The sequence below is a fragment of the Magallana gigas genome, chromosome 8 (genome assembly GCF_963853765.1).
Source record: "Magallana gigas chromosome 8, xbMagGiga1.1, whole genome shotgun sequence".
In the NCBI taxonomy this organism is placed as follows: domain Eukaryota; kingdom Metazoa; phylum Mollusca; class Bivalvia; order Ostreida; family Ostreidae; genus Magallana; species Magallana gigas.
The window spans coordinates 35627375-35652548 of record NC_088860.1 but is presented as its reverse complement, the minus strand read 5'-3'; the positions used below and the strand labels follow the sequence as shown (position 1 = coordinate 35652548).

General features: G+C 32.6%; 1 protein-coding gene across 1 annotated transcript in view; it reads left to right on the top strand.

Moving 5' to 3' along the window:
• The first annotated feature begins 5175 nt into the window (after positions 1-5175).
• Positions 5176-25174, top strand: part of LOC136270987 (uncharacterized) — a 71327-nt gene continuing 51328 nt past the window's right edge. Inside the window, exons 1-5 of the mRNA XM_066070037.1 lie at positions 5176-5324; positions 5938-6038; positions 12540-12723; positions 13288-13398; positions 21762-21828. Of these exons, the coding sequence (XP_065926109.1) occupies positions 5949-6038; positions 12540-12723; positions 13288-13398; positions 21762-21828 (452 nt within the window). The 5' untranslated portion in view covers positions 5176-5324; positions 5938-5948. The remainder of the gene's footprint in view (positions 5325-5937; positions 6039-12539; positions 12724-13287; positions 13399-21761; positions 21829-25174) is intronic.

Below are 25174 nucleotides of genomic sequence, written 5' to 3'. Positions count from 1 at the left end.
TTTGTAGTTTTTGAATAGCGCCATACATGTACGAGGGTTGTCCCAAAATAATGTAGATAGGACACATAATCTAAAATCTGTTCACTGTAATTGCATTAGACTTCTATGTTTTCTTCAATGACTCTTTGGCAAACAATACTGAAAAATTCAAATCTGTACTTTATTTATCTCTCGAGAAAATGAATAATTTGTAACAACAAGTTTTGTCAGGCGGCGCAATGTGCGACGTCGAAAATTTCCAATTTTACGTTGTTGCTAAACCCTCCACATCGTTTACGATAACATTAACGTTTTATTTCCGAAAATGTCTCAGAAAAAGATATTATCTTTGAACATGTACCCTGAGTGCACATTCAACACATATTTTAGTTTAATTTTTTTTTTTAATATTTTCTAAGTGCAAACGATCTGTCGGCTCCAAACTTGCCCTGTATTACTTGTTGTCTAACGTCCGTCTTGCCGAAATGTGTCGTTCAGCATTTTGACGTCCATTGATATCGTTTGGGTTTGTCTTTTTTCCTCTTATTGTCATCATACTTGTTCAAATATTTTCAATGTTGTTTAACTAAATATTCACAAAACGCATTTCTAATCGATTTTGTTGATTTCATTTACTCCAAAGCCGCTTAGGATTTATTTCATGGTCTTTACAAAATTGTATCAGTTACTGCTGCGCCGCCTTCATCGCTGACATCGTCATTTTATTACGAGTTAACTTTTCAACTTGTCACAAAACGCGCTATAAAATATTTAAAAGTTTTGTTATTGCCAAAACATTTTCTAAGTAAACAATAGAATTGTTATCAAATATCAATGTATGTTTTATTTGAATTTATTCATTTGAAAAGTAATTTTCCTCGCAATTTTCATTTCATTGTCTTGATTTTACCCTTTTTTTTGACATTGCGCCGCATGTCGAATTTCTGATCTAACATGCTTTCATTTAACTAATTTAATCTCAAACAATATTTGATTTTAAAACATTATTTGAATGCAAATTTCTTGAACCCTTTGTGGCACAAATTTCAACTTCCTTTGTCTTCGATTAACTGAATAACGCCACTTGTCTACGCTATTTTGGGACTACCCTCGTATATTGAAAATTTATTAAATCTTAGAAAATCCCCTTCTCTACCCCTATACATATTTTAGAAAAAGCAAACGCTTTACTTTGAAGCCCTAGCTCTAAATTTTAAATTACATGGCCCCTAGGTCAGACGTTCAGGTCATAGGGCATGGCCAATGTGCCCGAATAGTAATAACATATTTAATCTTAATTTTAAAAAATCTTCTTTTCTACTCCCGTATTTATTTAAAGAAAAAATAATACATGGTTATAAAGTCCTTAAAACCCTCTACCAATATTGTGAAATAAATAGCCTTGGGTCAGGGGTTCAGGTCATATGGCGGGGCCAATATAACCATAGTATGAAATCTTTAAAAAATCTTCTTCTCTACCCCATATATATTTTAGAAAAAGTAAATGCATGGCTATGAAGCTAAAAAAAATACATGGTCCCAGGGTTAGGAGTTCAGGCTCTTTAGATAATGGCAACAAGGCAATAAACTAGTGGTTAAATTAAAAAAAAAATTCTCTTCTGTACTTTCACTGTTGTTGGAGATAAACTAAATGTACATATTGTTATTATGCTTATAATGTCTTCTTTTTAAATTGCCAATAAGGCAGGGGTTAAGGCTTTTTGTTTGAGGAAAGGGGTGGGCTATATAGTGAACATGTACTGTATTTTTAGGTCAATTGAGACACTTGGGAAACTTGCCGTTGATTGTACGTTTTCTGTGAACGATTTTACATTTTTAAGGAATAAATAAGGAATCATTCTTTGAGTATTATGAGGTGAAGGGCCTTGTGATAGATTTGATCACACCCCAACGGAAATTATCACCTTACTTTACCGCCGAAACACTCTACAACTACCATTATAACTACATGTATTTTTTTTTCAATATTATCATGATGCAACAATCAGGTGTGGTTTAGAGTGTCGGGTCCTAATAATTCAATATCAAGTCTGGTTGATTGATGTTGTTTATTTTAAACAATGCTTCCATCGTTTCCCTCCATGTTGAAATGTCTTCAAGGGAGCGTTCATTATTTTCAACAATACACAAAACGAATTGAACCAAGGTATAATTGAATTGTACCTATCTTCAAATCCTTTGTAGATATGTCTGAATTGAACCTATCTTCAAATCAATTGTACCTATCTTTAAATGAATTTTACCTATCTTCAAATGAATTAGAGATAGGTATAATTCAATTGAACCTATTTTTAATTGAATTGAACCTATCTTTAATTGAATTGAAGATAGGAATAATTCATTTGTACCTAGGTATAATTCATTTGTACCTAGGTATAATTATTTAGAGATAGGTATAATTATTTACACCTATCTTCAATTCAATTGTACCTATCTTCAAATAATTGTACCTATCTTTAATTCAATTGTACCTATCTTCAAATGATTTGAAGATAGGTACAATCATTTGAAGATAGGTACAAATATTTGAATATATGTTAATTTGGCGTTCCATAGACATGAACTTCAAAGCATATATATCTTTACAAGAAATTGAAGAAAAATATTGTGCATTTCATATTATTTTTTCTAATGTTGAAAAAAAATAAAACTTTTTTAAGATTGAATAGGACTTCATGGAACCCAGTACTTTGTCAATAGAAATATGTCACCGTTGGAGATAATCATTATGAGCATATTGCCTTTAATTTGCATCGGACCTAAAACTGGAGCACCTAGCTTCAGCAAGGACATGGTTCGTCAATGGAACTTTTGTGCAGCTCTTATCCATTCACTTCTTTGCGAGATCCAGGGACGAGATGAAAAAGCATCCATGGGTATGCGTCCTCATGCCCAGGAAACGGAATTACTTCAATATAAAAACAAAAAATGACAAATGTTAATCATTATTTTTCTAAAAATAATTAGAATATTATATTTATTAATTATGTTTGCTTTTTGCTTTCGTGATCAGGTGTTTGCCAAGATTTTGGAGCTGTTGTCATCGCTCCCTGCTGCCAAACTGCTAGAATCCAACTTCGAGGAAGTACTCAGGAGAGGAGCGAGGACTATGCTGCTTGAAATCCGGATTCACAAATGTGCAGTGTACTGGGTACATACAGTATGACGTCATGTCCAGGACTTGGTGTTACAGGTAATTTTGTTGATTTATACGACAAAAAAAAAGATAAAATGTGCTCATTTAAGTGTATCACCAGTCTAACAGAAATATACAAGAGCCATGATAATTTACCAAATAAGATTGAAGTAATCATATTTATGTAATTGATCAATTAAATCATATTGTTTTGATATGATTTTTATTTTTAAAGATTAACCACAACGTGTGGGATAGTGAGTTCAAGTTCGTAAGGAAACTGGATGCTCTGCCATTCATGCCGGAGAAACAGATTCCTTTCACATTCAACACGTTAAAGTAGACCGTCTCCAGCGACAGACAACAAGAGTTAATCAACTACATCGAAAGGACATGGATAAGCGCAGACTTCTGCAAACTGTATACCGCATGGCAGTAATTTAAGGACAACAACGACGTCGAGGGATAGCACCACCGCATCAACAAAAGATTCTAAAATTCTGTCTATCGTTCAAGGATTTAGTGACTCTTCTCTAAAAGGAGACCGCAAGCATTCCAGCCCAACTTAAGATGATCAGCAAAGGAAAGTTCCGGAGATATCAAAGGAAAGCCAACAGATTACTGCAGTGCCGCAACAACGAACTGTAAGACAGCTACAGCGATGAAACGATCAGCTTGGATAAACTTATTAAGAAATGGACAGTGAAGAAAATGAACTTGCTGAAAAAGGAAGATATGTGATGCATGTACTTATGATAAGCAGCTATTTAATGGCCTGTTAAGAAGCTCGTTGGTTGGGTCATTTTTAGACTAAATTGATCTCCTTCACAAGAATAGCTCAAAATAGAAATATAAAAAAATCCTAAATTTAAAAGGTAGAATACATATAATTTTTCTTTACAAAACAATAGTTTATAGCGAAACAAATCAAGTCTTGAAGTTTTGGGTAAATCTGACGGTTATTTTGTTGACCACCAAGCCTCCTTAAATGCTAAACAAACGAAGTGGTGTTTAAGTTATTGCCCATTGCCTGTTTAATGCTAAACAAAAGATTTCTTTTGGAACAATTCAATAGGGGTCTAACTTTGATTAAATTTGCGTGTAGAAAACTGACCTTTTTGACGTTGTCATGTTGGCCTAATGGGGCATGGACACGATTTGAGATAAAAAGTTGATTTTAATGTCTAAATGGACTAACTTGTGATTAGGAATGATTGACCAACATTTGAATGTTAGAAGTCAAGTTACAAGTAAGATACAGAGAAAAAAACCTCATTGTTACGCAAACAAAGCTCGAGGCTTATTTTTGTTTACAAATAATGTGAAGTTAAAAAAGTTTCCATTTATTTGACAAACGGACGACTAATACATGTATCATCAGCTAAAGAAAGCACCATTTAACTGAAACTTATACCAACAAAACACGTGTAAACAATAACAAGTCTTGAGCATTGTTTACATAAAAAAGAATTTCAAACTCTGTATCTTGCTTGTAACTTTATCTTTGACTTTAAAATTTTGAGGAAACATCAACAATTCCAATATTAATAATTCTAGACATTAAAAAAATTATATATGAAACAAATAATAACATTTATATTCATTGTATATGTCCCCTTATGTTTGCAACATTCAACTAACGCGCGGTATTCAATTTGTCTGTACGGCTAGGTGTGTTACGTATATAATAATCATGTTATAAATAACGTACCGTTGGGTACAAGTGGGGTTTGCATAATAAAACGTAATGAAAGCAACATGAAATTGTCAATTATTGAAAAACTATTGGTGAAATTATATAGATAGAAGTAATAAGGAATCATTTTTTTTAATATTATGAGGTGATCAAATATGCTTGGTGTGATCAAATCTACCATAAAGCCCCTTGGGCTTTATTGGATTTGTTCACCCCCGAGTCGGTGGCCCCGACCATATTTGATAACCCCATATCACTTAAAGAATGATTTTTAAATAGAAACTGTTAGGCAGATCAAACTATGATAAACTTTGGAAGCGTAAATTAACTTTAAAAATGTTTTAAGTTTCTTAAAATGTATCAACTAAAATATTTTCAACCAGCGCTTTCAGTATGAAGAAATTAGGTTTTTCCAATTTTCGCTCTTTCGGTTTGTAGTTTAAATGCGCACTAAAGATTGTCTATCTCTACAAGGTAAAGGACGCAATTTAGGTAGGTAAAACATTTTACCTTCTTCTTGAATATAGATGAGGAATATTGTGTATTTTATATTAATCAGTTTAAAACTTGTAATGTTTAATCATGTAGATTTTAACGAATAGTCACAACTTGGATATACCATAGCATTGTTTACATAGCAAAATGACGCCATTTTAAAGAAAACATTTTTGTGAGAAAGGATAGCGCCAACATATATGAACTGTTTCGATATTTTCTGTCGCTTTCGAAATTTACATACAAACATGCACGCACGATTGACTCGACCTTTTATTGATAATTTAGGGTTTTATTTTGAAAAAGCCCAAACAATTAACATTTTTGATGATCAAATGATTATTAATGGTTGAAACATCAGGAAGTAATACAACAAAATAATCTAAGATGTTGAGCATACATGGTAGACATACATACTTTTTTGGTCCTATTTATTTATCTATTTATTTATTTATATTGCTTCAATTACTGCTTATGCACTTGAACTAATGCATGTTCTTTTTAATCCTTCAAAACACCGCTTTTACAAAGGTGAGTCGCTGATTTTCATGTGGATTATTCTTATAGATTTTTAAAAATCGTATAATGCAATAATATACATATATTACAGAGTGAGATAAGATGCCAAAAACCAATAGACTGAATATGGGACCTCAGTTGTTCCGAATACTTCTAGTCATCAACATATTTGTATTTGTTACAGAAGCTTTGGTAAGTGCCATGTTAAGAAAACCCTTATTTCAGCATAATTTACAGCAGACTTGGGGTAATGCTAAATGTAATGGTAATGCATTGCAATGCATTACATGTTTTTTAAGTAATGCTAGTAATGTGTAATGCCACAAATTTAGCATTACAAGTAATGGTAATGTAATGCATTACTTTCCAAATTATAGTGTAATGCTGGCATTACATGACATTACTTTGCATTACTATATTTATGCATGTTCACTTTAAAAATGTGATAAATACCTGAAATTGTATTTCATGAAAATTATTTTACAAATGAAAGAAATAATTCTTGAGATGAAATTGTTTTTGTTGTATTATTAAAAAAATATTTGAAAAAAAAATTAAATTGTTAATATTGCTAGATATAATACAATGTAACACAATTTAATTACATTAAATTTTAAGAGTGTTTTTATTAAGAGTTTGAAATCGTTTTAAAAATTTACTCCAATTAGTTTGCACTTCAATAAAGAATATGTGTTAACAACACATTATTCCCTCAGGATAATTTAGGTATAAAAACAATCTATTGTTTTAAGAAGTCCTAAACACCCCAAGTAACATTCCCTTGGCTATGTTCCAATAGAATATAGGACAGACTTGCAACGTTAAAAACAAAATTGATGCACAGTCCATGGCCAACTACGATGAAAATCACTTCTAATATTATAACCCATTTGAAATTATCTCTCTCTCTCTCTCTCTCTCTCTCTCTCTCTCATATTAGTTTGAACTGATAAGAAATACAAGATTCATGTATGTTTTCTATTATTGCACTTAATTATATATCCTAAGATAAAGATTGCCAAACAGTATTTTTTAGTCCCAGTTTCCACTTACACTGTATAATCTTATAGAGCTGAAATGATTTTCAAACCTGGCAGGATGCAGTTAAAATATATTTACCTTTGAAACTTTGATAATCATAAAGCGCGACAGTTATTTTTTGTCTTAAAGTGTCCTCAGTATAAAGAAATCCCAATAAAAAAATTTAAGAAAGATTACTGGGAAAAATCCTCTGTTTATAAATTAATTCAATTATTAAGTGTCCAAAATTTTAAAGAATTGTTAATCTGAGGAAATATCTTCATTGAGCTTTTAATAACCGCATCGTTATTCCATAATTTGTTTTCTGTTATACTTCTGTGTCTTTTATACTTCATATCTGACATTGTACCATGCAAAATGTATCTGATTATATATTTACTTATGTTATTCATAATGCCATATTAAGATGATTTTAACTTGAACAAAAAAAAAATGATTCTTGTATAAGTCATTAAATTTGAAACTGATACTTAACTTAAAAGCTGTAGATATGTCAATGTGTGTTTAATATTTGAAACATTTGCAAAACCTCTTTAAGCTCTTTTCTTTTCTAAAACTTATTACACATGTATTGACTTTTTAGCTCACCTGAGATGAAAGCTCAAGTGAGCTATTCTGATCACATTTTGTCCGTCGTCCGTCTGTCCCTTTGCCCGTCTGCCCGTCTGTAAACTTTTTACATTTTGAACTTCTTTTCTAAAACCACTTGGCCAATTTCAACCAAATTTGGCACAATACATCCTTATGGGAAGGCGAATATAAATTGCAGAAATGTAAGACCGATCTTTTTTTAAAGTGAAGAAAACCTCAAAACTGTAGAAAAAGGGGGTGCATTTCAAATTCGACGTTATTTAGCATAAATCATCCTAATGGGAAGGACAATATAAATTGCAAAAAATAAGGACTAATTCTGTTTCAAATTTGAGTAATTTACGAAAATAATAATAAGACAAAGAGAATGGGGTCAATCAGTTTAACCTCGGGCTCGATATTTCATATATCGAAAACCAGTTTAGAGGACAAGTCTATAATAGAAGCAGTCATCTTGAAGTTGAACGGGGATGAATTTAATTTGGTTGTTTTGCAACAGTTTACGTGCGAAGGGAATATTTGAAACATCCAAAATATATTTGTGCCGTTTATGTGAAGTAAATTGAGTTTAATATTTCATTGCGTCGACATTTTCATTTGTGACGGTGGTTTTTGCTTGTTTTGATTTTCGTTCTTAATGGTTGATTAATGCAACATGTTTTATTAAGATGCTCAGCAATTTCAATCTAAACGGAGATTATTCTCGCTGCTAGAAATATATAAGTATATATATGATGAAAAATAAATTGAGTTTTTTCTTTGTTTTAGTGCATTTTTCTCTTATTTTAATTGTTTACAAATATAAGTTTACTAGCTTCGAGTTATAAACAAGATACAGAGCTTTGCACACAATGCTACTTTATGTTTGTACACAAAACTGAAGTCATACTTTAGTTCGTTTATATTTTAAATGCAGCTATGCTGAGTAGGAAATACCAAGTTTAGAAATCTTAAGCTGAATGTAATAAACTATGTGAATTAACAAAAACGTGACTCAAACCAAGCTATATTTTGTATCTTGCTTATAATTCTACACTTGGCACGGCCTTGGTACAATAGAGCGACATGCCTGCCAATACATTAATTTGAATTATACATGTAGCTCTTTAATATATGTGTCGACATTTTTCACATAAGTTTATTCTTCAATCAAGTGAGTAAGGATATAAAACGTCATATAAATGAATTCATAACTGGTAAACGACAATCGTTTATAATGGAGAAGGCAAATTAAATAAATTTTTCAATTCATTCTGGTACATCGAGGTACACTTTTCTTCTTTCACATATAGGATTCTTTTAAAATAAAATACAATAACTAGTAAGTAGTGGGGGGAGAAAATGTACCTTTATGCTCTCATGTTTTTTTTAATCGTTTTATAAAGTGATTGGGGTGGGGGGGGGGGGCTAAAATAAAGGGAACCGGAAGTTAACTGAACACCAACTGAAAATTTAGTTATTTATATTGCATATGCTCTTATTTTCGGTAAAAATGGTATAAAGGTAAAGATGTCAAAAATTAAGTAAATGAAAAAATAAGTGTAAAATTCGGATATTCATTTTTGGTTAATCTACCGAGAGGCCACATGACACAATATCCTTTGAACGCCCATAAAAAGCCAGTGTTGCTCAGATGAGTGATGTGGCCCATTGGGCCTCTTGTTACAAAGTAATGGTAATGGTAATGCATTACTTTACTCATGTAATGGTTATGTAATGCATTATTTCAAGAAAATTAATTAATGGTAATGGTAATTTAATGCCAAATGCAAATTTATGAAGTAATGGTAATGTAATGCATTACTTTACCATGTAATTCGCCCCAAGCCTGATTTACAGGCAATAGTATTTATTGTACATTTAAACTCTTTGAACGAAAGACACGACAAAAGTCTTATCTTAATGAATATATGTCATTATCAACTCAATAACAGACACTTAAATGTTAGCTGACCACTAAAAACATTCAGTTTGTGAAACATTTTAAATCTTAAAAATAAAGAAATAGAATCCTAAAATTTTCATCTGGAATCGCACCATGCCAATTTAAACGATACTATTTATGAAATTTAAAACGATAATTAATGACTTTTGGGACTTAATGACCGAAATTACAAATCTCAATTAAGCAAGGCAAATAAATTGCCTTCTCGGGGTGACAAGTAACCTGTATTTACCCAGATTTGAAAAAACAAAACACTTCATTTTCTTCTTTTTGTAATCGACCTTACAATAGGTCATACACCATTTTTACCAAAACACCGTATTTTACTAAGCTTCAACATGACAGAGGTTCATCATGGTAAATCGATTAAAAAATATAATCTAAGTTGTTGAAAAATAAAATAAATAGAACACAGATCTATAGCATTTTTCCAGTTGGAGTTCGACGGCTATTTTTGGTATTGCTATGTGAATTTTTTAGAGGGGTCGAGACCATTTCTCTTCTAGATCCGCGAATGTTGATCTTTACCATGTAAATTGATTCAGAATGAAGTTTTAAGGAAACAGTTGATTTTTCTATAAACCTGCATATTAACCTTTTTAACGCATTGTTACAAATAATATGAAGAGATGAAATTATTTTACATATTAGTGTTCTTGACAATATCTAGATCTGTTACTCGATGCAATATATTCGTAGGCAAAGTAAAACAAATTGATAATTTTCAATCATTGATCTTAATGCATTATTTACTCTCCTTTACATGTAAATGTAATGTCAGACCGCCTATTATTTTTTTATATAATTTTTTTTAAAATGGAAATTTAAGTGAAATTTGTACAACATTTCGCAAGATATCTTAAAATTTAAGAGGCAGTTCAAAGAGATATTATGTTAAGTTTAAATTGCTTTTTGTATTGTTTTTTGATTGCATTTTCAGGATTATTTTCAATGTGTTTATTAAAAATCATTAACTTGTGAGTGAAATTATCTTTTCAGATATAACTTTGATAATTTTTTTAATGCATTTAGTTGTCAGCATTTAGCATTTAAATCATTCAATCAGCATAAAAATGTGGGAATGAATTGCATTGTAAAGTTGGCTGAATGGCACTGTTCATCAGTGAGAAATCTGAATTAAAAACATGAATCAGATAACATACATATGACATTTAAAGTACATATGAAGCAAATATGAAGTATGGGTTTTACTTTTGTAACTTACCTAAAATATCTTCAAACACAGAAACATGTTTTCGAAATAGCAGCACATTTCTAGCTCACCTGAGCTGAAAGCTCAAGTGAGCTTTTCTGATCAAAATTTGTCCGTTGTCTGTCGTTGGCGTTGTCGTTGTCGGCGGCGTTGTAAACTTTTCACATTTTCTTCTTCTTCTCCAGAACCACTGGGCAGATTTCAACCAAATTTGGCACAAAGCATCACTAGGTGAAAAGAATTCAAGTTTGTTCAAATGAAGGGCCACGCCCTCTTTAAAGGAGAGATAATTGAGAATTATTGAAAATTTGTTGGTATTTTTCAAAAATCTTCTTCTCAAAAACTATTTGGCCAGAAAAGCTTAAACTTGTGTGGAGGCATCCTCAAGTAGTGTAGATTCAACTTTGTTCAAATCATAGTCCCTAGGGGTATGTAGGGGCCACAAGAGGGGGGGGGGTGAAATTTTACATAGGAATATATAGTCAACATCTTTAAAAATCTTCTTCTCAAAAACTTTTAGGCCAGGAAAACTCGAATTAAAATGGAAGCATCCTCAAGTAGTGTAGATTCAAGTTTGTTCAAATCATGGTCCCCGGGGGTAGGGTGGGGCCACAAGAGGGGGATCAATTTTTACATAGGAATATTTAGAGAAAATCTTTAAAAATCATCTTCTAAAAAACTATCAGGCCAGAAAGGCTCAAACTAAAATGGAAGCATCCTCAAGTAGTGTAGATTCAAGCTTGTTCAAATCATGGTCCCCGGGGGTATGGTGGGCCACAAGAGGGGGGGGGGGGGTGAAGTTCTACATAGGAATATATAGTGAAAATCTTTAAAAATCTTCTTCTCAAAAACTATTAGGCCAGGAAAGCTCAAATTAAAACAGAAGCATCCTTAAGTAGTGTAGATTCAAGTTGTTCAAATCATGGTCCCCGGGGGTAGGGTGGGGCCCCAAGAGGGGGATCAATTATTACATAGGAATATATAGAGGAAATCAAAAAAAAACTTTTTCTCAAAAAATATCTGGCCAGAATTCCCCAAATTAAAATGGAAGCATTCTCAGGTAGTGTAGATTCAAGTTTGTTCAAATCATTGTCCCCGGGGGTAGGGTGGGGCCACAATAGGGAGAACAAGCTTTACATAGGAATATATAGAGGAAATCATTTAAAGTCTTCTTCTCAAAAACTATTAGGCCAGAAAAGCACAAATTAAAATGGAAGCATCCTCAAGCAGTGTAGATTCAAGTTTATGGTCCCTAGGGGTATGATAGGGCCTCAAGCTTTTCTGGCCTAACGGTTTCTGAGAAGAAAATTTTTAAAGATTTATACTCTATATATTCCTATACAAAAGTCGACTCTCCATTGTGGCCTACCCTACCCCCGGGGTTATGATTTCCACAATTTTGAATCTACACTACCTGAGGATGCTTCCACATAAGTTTCAGATTTCATGGCCTAACTGTTTTTCAGAATATTTTATATTCTATATATATTCGTAAGTAAAAAGCCGAACCCCCATTGTGGCCCAATCCTACCCCCGGGGATCATGATTTTCTTTCACAATTTTGAATCTACACTACCTGAGGATGCTTTCACATAAGTTTCAGCTTTTCTGGCCAAATAGTTCTTGAGAAGATTTTTGAAAATTTCTCGAAAATTTTCTTTTAATTCCTAATTATCTACCCGTGGTAAGAGGGCGTGGTCCTTAATTTCCACAGCTTTGAATCCCCTTAGGCTAAGGATGCTGTGTGGGAAGTTTGGCTGAAATTGGCCCAGAGGTTCTGGAGAAGATGTTGAAAATGTGAAAAGTTTACAGATGGAGGGACAGACAGACAGACAGACGGACGACAGACAAAATGTGATTCGAAAAGCTCACTTAATTTAATTAATATATCGTTTAATTTTAGAATTATTCCTACCGATTTAATGTATATCCTGTGGATGAATGTCCTAATAACAGAACTGAGTTTGAGACGGCAGCAAAAAGAAGAAATTGTACCCGAAACACACGATATCTGTGTGCTCCTGATAAATACTTGACATCGCTGATTGAATTTTGCACTGACCAAAAGAGATCTCTTTATGGAAAAGGTGAGGTTGCTCTCAGTTTTATTATGTTACATAAGCTTCAGTTTCATTTTGAGGTCATGCAGGACGATATTGATCAAAATTTTAAAAAAAAGGCAATAATTCTTATTACATGCATCTTTATTAGCCAACCAAGGGTGAGTTCCAGGGTGTTTCTCTGTTTTATTTTACTCTTGGCCATTGGGCAGGTTAATAAAGTAGATATTTAGGATTTAACTTCTTCCAAAACATTTTGTGACCTCTAAGATTAGAGACTCGAGCATAATTTAATGTTAAAATTACTCTTAAAATATTTTATATTTCATGGACACCTAGAAGGTACACCAAAATTTTTTTACTGCATTCTTTAGCTTCTTCAAAATGCATACATTTTAATTTCTCATTTTGAAAATCCAAATGTAAGTGTTGTGTTTTATTGTCAAAAGACCATTATCACGACTTTATCGTATTGACTGGTCTTCAAATATGAAGATTTAGTATGCCTGTAGTTTTATTTGTTATGTTTTGTTCTACATGTAATATATAATATTGAAGTAATGTGAATTTTCTCGTTTACCTTTTTTTCAGATAATTGCATAAAACTGGACGGTACAGGCTACTTGAATCATTATAAATGTGCTGATAAATTCATCAGTGGTTGTCCAACGATGCCATATATTGACGAGGATATATATGACCGTAAGTAAATATTTCTACTTGACTCTTATTAATAAGATGAGTAAGTTTCATAGTCTCTGTTGTCGGCTATCATACCATAAATAGACGTTTTCAAGATTGGTAAATATAAAGTAACAGTTATTTACATTGTACACGACTGAGTAAACAAAAAAAACCTTAAACCATTACACTTCGTTTCTAAAAACAAAATCAGGAAAATAAATAAGACACTGATTGCTGTTAAACTATCCTCTTTATAGGTTCGGTCACTGTTTTTTTAAAAAGAGATTTCAATTCGCCATTTTCGAAATGTAGTTTCGAATTTTCATGGTGCTTGTAAATACAAAGTTTAATATATGGATATTTGAAACTGTTCTCGGCATTTTCTCAAAGTGCAGTGAAATGTATTTTCCCTGTACCGCAGTTTAAATATGTTCATAAATTACCTCTATAACAGAAACGCACCACTGCTCAGTGGTATACATTTATAAAGCACAACTTTTTGTGCCAAAGTAATTAAGGTCTTCCGTTTCCAACGGAAGACCTTACTATTATTCTGAAAAATTTTCAAATTTCTTATTATTTTTTTTTTCTTCTAGACGCCAACTTTGATCCTTAATATCTCGCTCGTTTGTTCACCGATTGTTTTGAAATTTTCAGGACTGATAACATGCCGCGTGATGTTGTCGTTGCATATTTTAGTTGAGGAAAATCCCCATCCGGTTTTGAGTTATTCCCCTTTTAGTAAAATTTAACGACTTCTTTTGTCCAGGGGGGTTTAGCTATAACGATGACTGGCAGAGTCTCAAAGATGGGCTGGTTTGGAAGCTAATACATTGAATTTGTGCGAGATATATTTTATTTATTATTTAAATGCAAATAAAAGGGGTGGTATAGATGTTGAAACAAAGGTACGAAAAAAATTCAAAAAAATTCGCGTATTTTCCGTGTTAGTTTTCTACCTGATAAAAACTTGTTATAACATGTAATTTAAAAGATCTTGGTCTTACCAAGACCTTTCATTCGGTATACAGAAAAAGGGGCTGGCCCCTATAATTAGGGAGTTAGATGCGTCAAAAGTTTCTTGTCAATAACTTGTAAAGGAATAAAAATTTCTAATGCATTATTGAAGCAAAGTTGTAAAGAAATTAATTTTGAATCCTTCCGTGGTATTCAATTTAATGTTTTCGTAATTTATAGCCAGTATTTGCAGAAACAATTGTTGTCAGTTCGGTCCATTTTTGTGGGGGTGCGCACGTTTAGGAGGTTATGAAAAGGCTTTTTGTAATGCACTAACTGATACATGCAGCGCGCAAAAATAATTCTACATAAAATTCCCAAATGTTTTTATTCATATGTACATATTCATTTCATAAAGATGAACGTCTTTGACCTTATTTTTGTTGTTTGTTTCATAACTGTGCCCCTTTCTATATTTAGATGCATTACGAGACTCAGGTAACCGATCGATAAAAGAGTCGCTAGCTGTATTCAGGCCGTCGCCTTGACGACAGTGCATATGCTTGTAGAGCTGGACGTACACATGTTTAACGCCCCACTGTGTTACTGTAACAGAGACATTTTGAATTGTTTCAGTACTGGGAGATGTGTTAATAAAATGGTTCGAATGCATGGTAATTAAACTCAACTTTTCTACAGTACGTATACACGGCCGTCATATAAAGCACAATGTGTATAACTGACATGACAAATGTACGCTGGCAATTTAAACGAACGCGGGATTGCTCCCGATAGAACATTTCTTTTAAAGCAAAACAAAATACTGATTTCCGATGGATATAATATTATCATCGTGGAGATGATTTTAAAAATTGAACTTAATATTCGTATACGATAATATTTGAATCCAAAGCCGCTATTTTTAAGTAACGGTTATTAGGGATATTAATTATGACTTGCCCCGCGTTTCACGTTTTTTACTTGCAATGCATCTACAAACGAAAATACCAAACAACCTTCGGCAGCAATTTATGAATTATTTATTACATACTAGTACACAATATTAAAGAGATAATTAAATAAATTGTGCTTTATAATTGTACTCGCTATCTTCCGTGGAAATAATGGCATGGAAAAAATGTTGTTCAATGTTCATCAAAAACGATGTAGCCTCAGCAATCGAAAAAAAATTAACAAACTGTATATTGATAGATTGACACATTAACAAACATTCAGACCCGCAATGTATTTTTTGCAAGTTCTATAAAATGTAGACTCAATAAGTGAATTTTTCCGTTTGGGGTATTTTGAATCACATGTGTACGCTACGTGTACATGTACATATAGATTAATAGCCATATAGATAAACACTTTCGGTATTGAATTTTTAAAAGATATTTTGTACATGCAAAGCAATGCAATGCAAGGACTATTAAATTCGAACAATGTACATACGGTAGGGATCGAACTGATACTGGTTCTGCTTGTTCTACAAACAGCGAATAAAATGCGAAGTATTAGGGTGTTATTTTTTAAACAAATAAGTATTGCTCTCTTAAAACCTTGCATTACTAAACAAAGTATTTCATCGGAAGCATTATTAGTTACCTTAGCTGCATATATGTAGCTCTCCGTCTGAAAAAATTGAGTACCATCCGAAATTTTTCATACAAGGGCTGTACAGACTTGCAGCTAACATTACCTTAGAATTTCCCGCTGTTCATAAATTCATTAAAAGACGTGCAGATTCAAGTGGTTATATGTCGTTTGATATGGGATTTATGATGTCTATTTATATTATTTTAATTAAGGACAGACGAGACGTTCCTCAATTTTATATAATTTTCCTTGATATTTCATTCCTTATTTATTAACATTTAAACCTGTTAATTCCAAAAAATTTAGAGTACATTACCAGGCTCGTTTTGGAGCTAGAATATTTCGAAATTCCCTTAAAATAGCACGCAAAATGCATTTGAATGCTTATAAGTTAAGTCATACTATATATTTTAATTTGAACACTTTATATCCAAACCAAAAAAATCATATTACCTAAAAATTTAATTATGAAATAACAAAGTGGAAATCTTAATTCACATTGTGGAGATAGGAAAAAATGGAAGATACATGAAGGTCGCGTCTGACCTTAATATTATACAAGCAATAGCTTTCCAAAAAGCTTGCCTGACTACCCAAATTTATTCAATGGAAGCATGCATGTATCAATTAGGCTATCTTATAAGAAATTTAATTTAATTTTCGCTGCGGATCATAAATTATTAAAATGAACGTGCAGAGTTTAGAAGCAATTTCAATCTTTTTCTTCGATCGAGTGCATGTACCTGTATATCACTGGAAATTAAATCATTTCATTATTTTAAATCATTTTAGGAATGTACATGTATCGAATAATCTCAAACAGCCAAATTGAAAATTGAATTTGTTATATATTAGATGCAAAATCAAAGACATTTTGTTATTTCTAACCATATAGGAAAGGATATTCAAACACGTACATGTAGCATCGTTATTTGAAAGTGTGTGTGTGTGGGGGGGGGGGGGGGGGGGGGGTAGGGGGTAGGTGGGCAGCTTTATCCAAAAAAAATCGTGACAAGGAATTTAAAAAATGGGGAATTTTGAAAATCCTAATCCGTAGGTGGGAGGGGGTATTTACATTTTAACTTCAATTTAATTCAATTAGAATTACTTTATTTTTTGGTTCCATTTATTACATGCTCCGACAAAAGTGAAAGATCCATGATATCTCTATTTATTATATGACCAGTTAAGAAAATAGAGTGGGTAAGACCATCTACACATCATGTGCTCTTGCCTTACTTGGACTCGCCCACTAATCGGCGAGCCAAAATTATGAATGAGACGTATTATGGCGCGAAGTCTTTCTTTACCATTCACGCAACAGCTGAAATCTCATAGATCCATCGGCATAGATCCATTGGGAGGGTGTCAACTAATAACTACATATATTATACTTTGGATTGAATGTTTTAGAAGAAATCTATCCAATTAACATACACAGTTAATTGACTAGCAATTGTTTGATGTACATTTACATTTGTACACGCGAGTGAAACCCTTTTCCAGATGAATGAAATCGCCCAATTGATCGAAAATCGGGTCACACGTACCCCACTTCGGCGAATTACTTGTACGTAGCCCCTCCAGTAAATATTCCAATTATATGAATTTATATTTGTTTTAATTAAACCAAACTGATGATTCTTTGTTAATGATGATAATCCAACACCAACTATTACTTACATTGTACTACTTAGACAATGCGTTTCATCTTGTTGCGATGACACCTCCCTCTTTTTTTTTTGACCTTTCAAATATGGCAATCTATTTTTAAATCAGGATTACACACGTGCAATGTGAAAAGCCCTTTTAATTGAACAATCTTGCTCATTGTTGCTTATTACATCCCATATAACGTTTTCATCAATTATGAATATAAATGTTGACACATTAAAGATGCATCGTCAGGCAATTATTAATTCAAGCTTGTGGGTGCCCCCCCACCACACTTTTTCTCACAGCAACTAATTTTTCCGGATTAGGATTTTGAAGATTTTGGGAAAGTCTTTTTTTTTTTTTTTTTTTTTTTTTTCTTTTTTGCTTGTCAAGATTTTTTGGATGAGTCTGCCCCCCCCCCCCCCCCCACTTTCAAAAAGGATGCTACGTGCCTGCATAAAGATAACAACATTCAAGGGCCTTCCGTCATTTTCAAGCCATGATAAACATGATAAAAAGGACTCTCAAAATAAAAAAAATAGACGCAAAGTAAACTGCATTCACGGCATATGTTCACATGGTATTCCTATTCCTATTCTATTCCTATTTTAAACTCGTCCACTTTAACTAGGAAAAAATTAATGAATGAGACATTCTGATTCTGGCGCGGAGTCTTGTAAATGAAATTTCCATTGATCTGAATGGATTTTTCCGTGAGGGTCGGGGTAGGTATAAAAACAAATTTAATCGTTCAAAGTTTTGAATTGTTAACAACGAAATATAAGATCGAATGTTTTAGAACGATTTATAAATCCAAAATACAGTCATTTTTAATCGGTTGACGCGTGAGCAAATGTATTAAGTAGGCGGGCATCCTTACACCCTACTAATTGAAGACAAATGAAATCGCGTCCAGCAGAACTCCCTGGCATTTTAGTGTATGTTATTATAAATTTATGATTTTGTTTGTTAATAACAATTCAACATCAATCATTAATTAACAATGTACACTCTAGTACACTAATACACAATTTTGTTGCGATGACCCCCCCCCCCGCCCCCCCCCCCCCCGGCCATTATACCTATTTTTAAATCAGGATTACACACGTGCTTGCATGTGCAGAAGACAATCTGGAACTTAACTGATAACTATATCATCTCTTTGGAAATTTATTTCTCCGTAAGCAAAAACGTGTAGTAACTGATACATGCAATTGTGAAAACCATAGAGGAATGCATGATCTGCGCATTATAACTAACTGCTTGATACAATATTTCTTTTTTCCAACATGTTTTAAGTCAATAATAATATGAAAATATATGCTTGACTTCATAACGGAAATTGATCCAGATAAATATAATTATCAAAAATAAACCTAAAAAACAAACTACACTTTCATCCTTCACCCACAATATTGCCTTTTCGATATTTGTCATCGTGGTAGATCCGTGTAACAATCTATTAAGTAGGTGCTTGCACGACATAGAACCGGCCCTTGCTGACCAACGTTTTCATTAACACATATAAAGGAAAAAAAATATTTAGATTTTTTCTTGGATTTATTTTGATGTAAATAAAAAAGAGAAATAATTAGTTCTATAATATATATGCGATGTAAATCTTTTTTCCATGCAATATTTCGTATAAAACAACGAAGAGTAGTATCTTGAAACTTCATTCAAAATTTTATTAGACCTTTAAATTGTAAAATGCTAACATTGAAAATTGTGCCCGATTCCTTTTGTTTTTAAGGTAAATCTTTATTGTTGAAAAAAACTGATTCTTTGAGACAAAATAAATTGACATAATCAGTTTGACATTCTCTAAGTGCAGTTCTGTAGCTCTTAGTCTGAAAAAGAATCGGATGGACGACCTAGGACCCAGATCGTCCATCCAAATTTCTTGAATGTTGCCATTTCTTTCGTACGCAGACGCATGTTGGCCGAATACTCACCGAGACTAAATGGTTCGTATTTTAAGTTTTAACTGCGTTTAAAGGTAATATTGGAATTCCGATAATTTTGAAAATGATTAATTAAATAAAAAGGGTTAAAATTACCGTTAAATTACCGGCATCGGTTCCCCATGCGCGAATCTAGAAGAGTAGGGTGAGGGTTCCAGACCCAACCCTAACCCCCGCAAAATTTCTTTCCATTACATGTACAATATAAAATTACAAAAATATGCCTCGGACATCCCCAGGCAAACTCAAATAACCGTCAGACACTCAACCCCCACCCCAGGAAATTTTTTCTTATCCGCGCATGCCCCTTCCCCCCCCCCCCCCCTCAAAAAACAAAATTATTCTTCAGAACCCCCTGTAAAATTTCGAGGATCTCCGCATACATTCTAAAAGATTCATTGGCCCTTGCTTTCGATTAAAAATGCGAGTAAAATGTTTGGTCTTTTTACGTTCATACCGGGCATACCCACTGTGTGATTATAATCGTCGTCCATATTCTGTGTATATTGAGTCAATTATGATGATTAGATAAGTTTCTCAAAATAAAATGCACATGCAAAAAAACAACATGCGGCGAATCAAACTTCAGACAACTTTGAAAGATCTGTATTTGCTTATATACATGTACTTTGTTTCTTTTACACAGTGTTTACACATCTAATATTCCACCATGGTCAGGTATCAATTTTTGTATTACGTCACAAGTATGACGCAGCTACGACGGAAGACCTAATCGTTGCTTGCAACGAGCTCGTCTCTAGTTTTAGATAGCTTTCCTTTAAAGTTTGAATACTTCTATATCGTCAGTTTGTGACGGGTACATGATACCCTCTTGAGCCTTATGCTAAATTTAAAGAATGACCAGCATCTTTCACATTTCTACAGAATGGTTTGAGAATTTAGGGTCTATTTTAATAGACATCGCCTTTGGCTTTACGCTGATATATTCGAAGTTTAAACAATCGGTCACAAACTATTTTTTAGTATTGAATTAAATTTTACCATTTTCAAAGTAAACCATATTTAAAAAGAAGTTCTTTACATTTAATCTTTATTTTAAAAAAATACTTTTACATGAAGGGATTGGGGTCATTTTTCATCCCTCTGAGTTGTGGCCCATTCAATTTGACCTTTTTGCACCTGAATGCAATTTCAACCCGATTAGCATTGTTGCCAGTAATTTTAATTTAGTGAAACTATTTCTTCAAAAATTTCATTCAATCATACACAAGGATCAAACTAAATAGAGGGTACAATTTTTTTATAAAGCTGCATAAACTTTTTCATGACCTCTTTGCACTTAAACAATTCATCTAATAGTTACCATTTGATTTTAAAAAACAAACGTTTTCAATATCAAGAATTTTATAAAATTGATCTATATATATTTTTTCAGTATTATATTTGCATAATAAAATATGGTGACAGTGATGTCAAATTTTAGATGGAAGGCTTCAAAGGTAAAATTCTTTAAAAAATTGGGCTTCAAATTTTAGACCTTTTCTATATATTTGCATGATTTTATGCTAAAAATCTACCACACTCAAGATTTGATGCTGTGCATGTCACGCATAACCTTTATATGTTTCCACTTATAAATGCTAAAAATGTGTGTAATGAATATGGTAAATTGAAAATTCATAAAATTGCTCGTTTCTGTCATTTTCGTTTAAAAAACAATACGAAAAAATAACCCTAAAATATGTTTGTTTATTGAATTTCAATGGGTTTTCTTTATGAATTTTGTGTTATTATGAAATAATAATTTTAAAACTTTCTCTGATGATCAAATATTTGAAATAAAATACATTTTATAATCATAAAGATCATGTGCGCAATGAAATCAAAACGTGACGAGTGAGATAGCATAAAATAAAATGACATCAAATTGTGTCGAGGTCCTTTTGAAAAGGGAAGGAAATATAACAAAATGCAAGTTTAAATATATTGTTGTACCTAATTTTGGAGTTTAGATTGAATTAATTAACTGGAATTCATGTATCAATTTGAGTAGAATTGTTCCAAAGTTCCTATGCAGACTGATACCAAGCAGATAATAGATCAATAAGTATAAAAGTACATTAAAATGGAATCAATATACTTTTTAATATATCACAAGTACCATATGACTTTTTATACATACATAATGCATATTTATTGATACTGTGTGAATCTACCATTTTTTTGGTATTTTTTTTTTATCAGATCCAGCCTGCATATCAATCAATAAAGATCGAAGGTGCTTTGTTGCTGAAAAAGACTGTCATGAAAGGTATCTATACAACATGACATAAATCAAAACAAAACACTATCGTTAAATTGTTATCGAAAAATTTTCACAAAGAATTGTTTAGCTCTTTTGACTGCAGCCTAAACATAGCTTTCTTGATCAAACTACATCTGGCGTTATTGGTAGGTGTTGATAGCGTTCAGATTTTTAATCGTATTTTTTCTTTGGAATACGATACCAACTCTTCTTTTAAAAGAGACCCACTGGCCTTGGCTGTCCCCTACGTGTCTTAGGTATTAGATGTTCCATTCAAAAACTCTCATGTTTATGTTTTAAGCTTCAGTTTTTTGTCTAAACCTTGATCCAAGAATTCCCTAACTGTTGCACCACTTTCTTTTATTATTTGATATTTGCAAATATTTATTCCTAAAAGCGGACAAGAATCGGGGGAATATCTCTGCCGAAGCTCCAGGGGCAATATTTGTTTTACATGTGGTAAAAAGATACCTGCAGGCCTTTAAAGTATTAATATTCACATTTTTTAAAAATGTCCTCAACATGCATACAGTTTATTGCTACAAACATACAATGCACAGGAAATTAAAGTTGACCCCCCCCCCTCCCCATTAAAAAATCACATTATTAAAGGGGCTAACACACTATTTGAGCTTAAAATTTCAAATTTTATTTTTCCATTTTTAAAGCGCTAAGCATAGCTGCAGTGTTTTTTTTTTTCGCCAGATTTCTATTCCTACTTCCACTTTCGTTTTTGCATTTCCGAAATACCACCACCTACTGGTGGATGCTAGAACAGTCGTACCCTGGAGAAGTCGTACCCGGGAGAACTTATAATTATGCAGTAGGGATAACTTAATATCTTCAAGTTATCCGGCATGCAGATACATTTGTTCTATCCGTATTAAATTGGCAATAAATTTCATTTAATGAATATTATTATTATTAATGACATTTTGTTTACCGATATTACATTGGGCACGCGGGGGGTGTGACCGGTCAGCAGAGGATGCTCACTCCTCCCAGGCACCTGCTCCTACCGCTATCTATTTGGAGGTCTGTGTTGCTCTGCTTTGAATTTGTATTTCGTTTTATGGATTTTTGAGATGGTCGACTGTTTGTTATCGTCATTTTTTCATATATCAAATATGGGTGCTCCAAAAGATATCAACTTCATGATGATGATTTCCTACCAATTAGAATTTTGAAAAAAAAAATAATGGGTATTATATGCATTGGGTTATGTATTAGGTGTTAAGTAATAATTGGAATAACTTTGTGAAATGGATAGGTTTTGAATGTTTTTAAACGGTAAAGTCTCAAAGTTGAAACTTCTTGCCCGCCGGACCAAACGATTCTTTATATAAACTAGTATTATTGCTACTTCTATCCAGACGGAACAATTTAAGAGTCAGAAGACACTAACTTGCTTTCCATATCTTATCAAAAGCGTTAATTTTTGTAAAATCATCCAGCCTAATCCATTTCAAACAATGCAATCACCTAAATGTTATTTGGTACCGGTGATTTCATCAAAATTCATTATCGGCAATAGACCCTTGTTTACCGTATAATATGTCGACGTAGAGCTACATGTAATATGTTACAGTTATGAACACAATGTTTTATATAATAATGCAGAATGTTTATACAATTATTATTATATATTATACAATTATTATACAATTACCACCCTTTTCACGATAATTTGTGCTGTTTTTTTAACAATTTTTTATACCCCCGCTCCGAAGGTGAGGTGTATACTGTTTTATCCTTGTCTGTCTGTCTGTCCGTCCGTCCGTCCGTCCGCAACAAAAATTTCTGTCGCATTTATCTCAGCAACTATTTATCGCAGATGTTTGACATTTTTTTACACAGTGTTTGTTAAGGCATGCCATATCGTGGGATATATTTTTGTACCAATCGGACGTCAACTTCCTGTTAAATGACGACTTTGCTTATTTTTTAACCAAAATATTCAAACAAATTTTCGTGAAAGATTTCTCAACAACTATTTATTGCAGATGCTTGAAATGTTTACACAATATTTGTATCGGCGTGCCATATCGTGGGATTTATTTTTGTACCAATCAGACGTCAACTTCCTGTTTAATGACGACTTTGTTTATTTTTAGCAAAAATTTTCAAACCAATTTTTGTCAAAGATTTCTTAGCAGCTATTTATCGCAGATGCTTGCAATTTTAACACACTATTTGTTTAGGCATGCCATATTGAGGGATGTATTTCTATACCAATCGAATGCCAGCTTTCTGTTAAATGTCGACTTTGCTTATTTTGCATATTCAAATCAGAGCGGGGGTATCACTAGTAAGCATTGGCTCACAGGAGGTATATACCATCCCGGTTAGTGGGATTTAACCGAACTCAAAATGTCCCAGTAACTGGGAAATTCACTACGCAGTGAATAATTCCAAATAAATAAAACATGACTTTAAAAATTGTTTTGATGTATTTTATTAAAGAAATAAATATTATTTTGTTGTGTTTTTTTTTACAATGTACTTACATAACGTAAAATAAATTGTATATCAATCCACATTTATAGTTTTCGAGTTATCTCTCTTTTGAATGTATTGTGGAAAATGTTCAAGTTCAAAAGGAGCCAAATTTAAAAAGAAAACTGGTTGAATTAAATGATGGCTGATGATGGAACACAAAGAAGTGTGGGTGAGACACTTTAAAAGACACATAAATTTATTTACCTATGTGCATTTAATACATCACTAGACTATAGGCCTATCGCCAATATTCGTCGTTTGGTTTTGAATCATTGCTAGGCCTAAATAACCAGTGTGGTGTTGGCAATTTAATCAAAATCTTGTTATATATTTAACCAATTTTTCTTCCATAGAAAAATATTAATGGACATTCTTATTAGAAATAATATTATTAGAAAATAATATTCAAAATTAAACGCGTCAGTGAACTTCACTTATTAAATCAACATCTTCATTTTTACTTTAAACTAGGCCTATTGTTACATGTATGTGGATACTACATAGATGATCTAAACATATTAAATGAACAACAGTCATAGTCGTTTTATACAATTTTATTGACCAAAACAAACTCATTTATGTTCAAGAATAAATTCAACACATAACATTAAATTTTAAATTACAGCTAAAAGTTTTTCCAAAGATATTGTTCTCAATAATGAAAGCAAGCTGGACCTGTCTGCTATACCCAAATTAAAGCGAAGAATCAAGGGTACCCCAAGACAATGTAAGTATCTCAAAGAGAACTTTAAAATGTGTAATTACTAAGCTCACTGGGATAAGGCATCATTTTACTAAATATCATTGCGATGGTAACCATCTCAAATTAATGTAATTAACGACCTTGACCCTT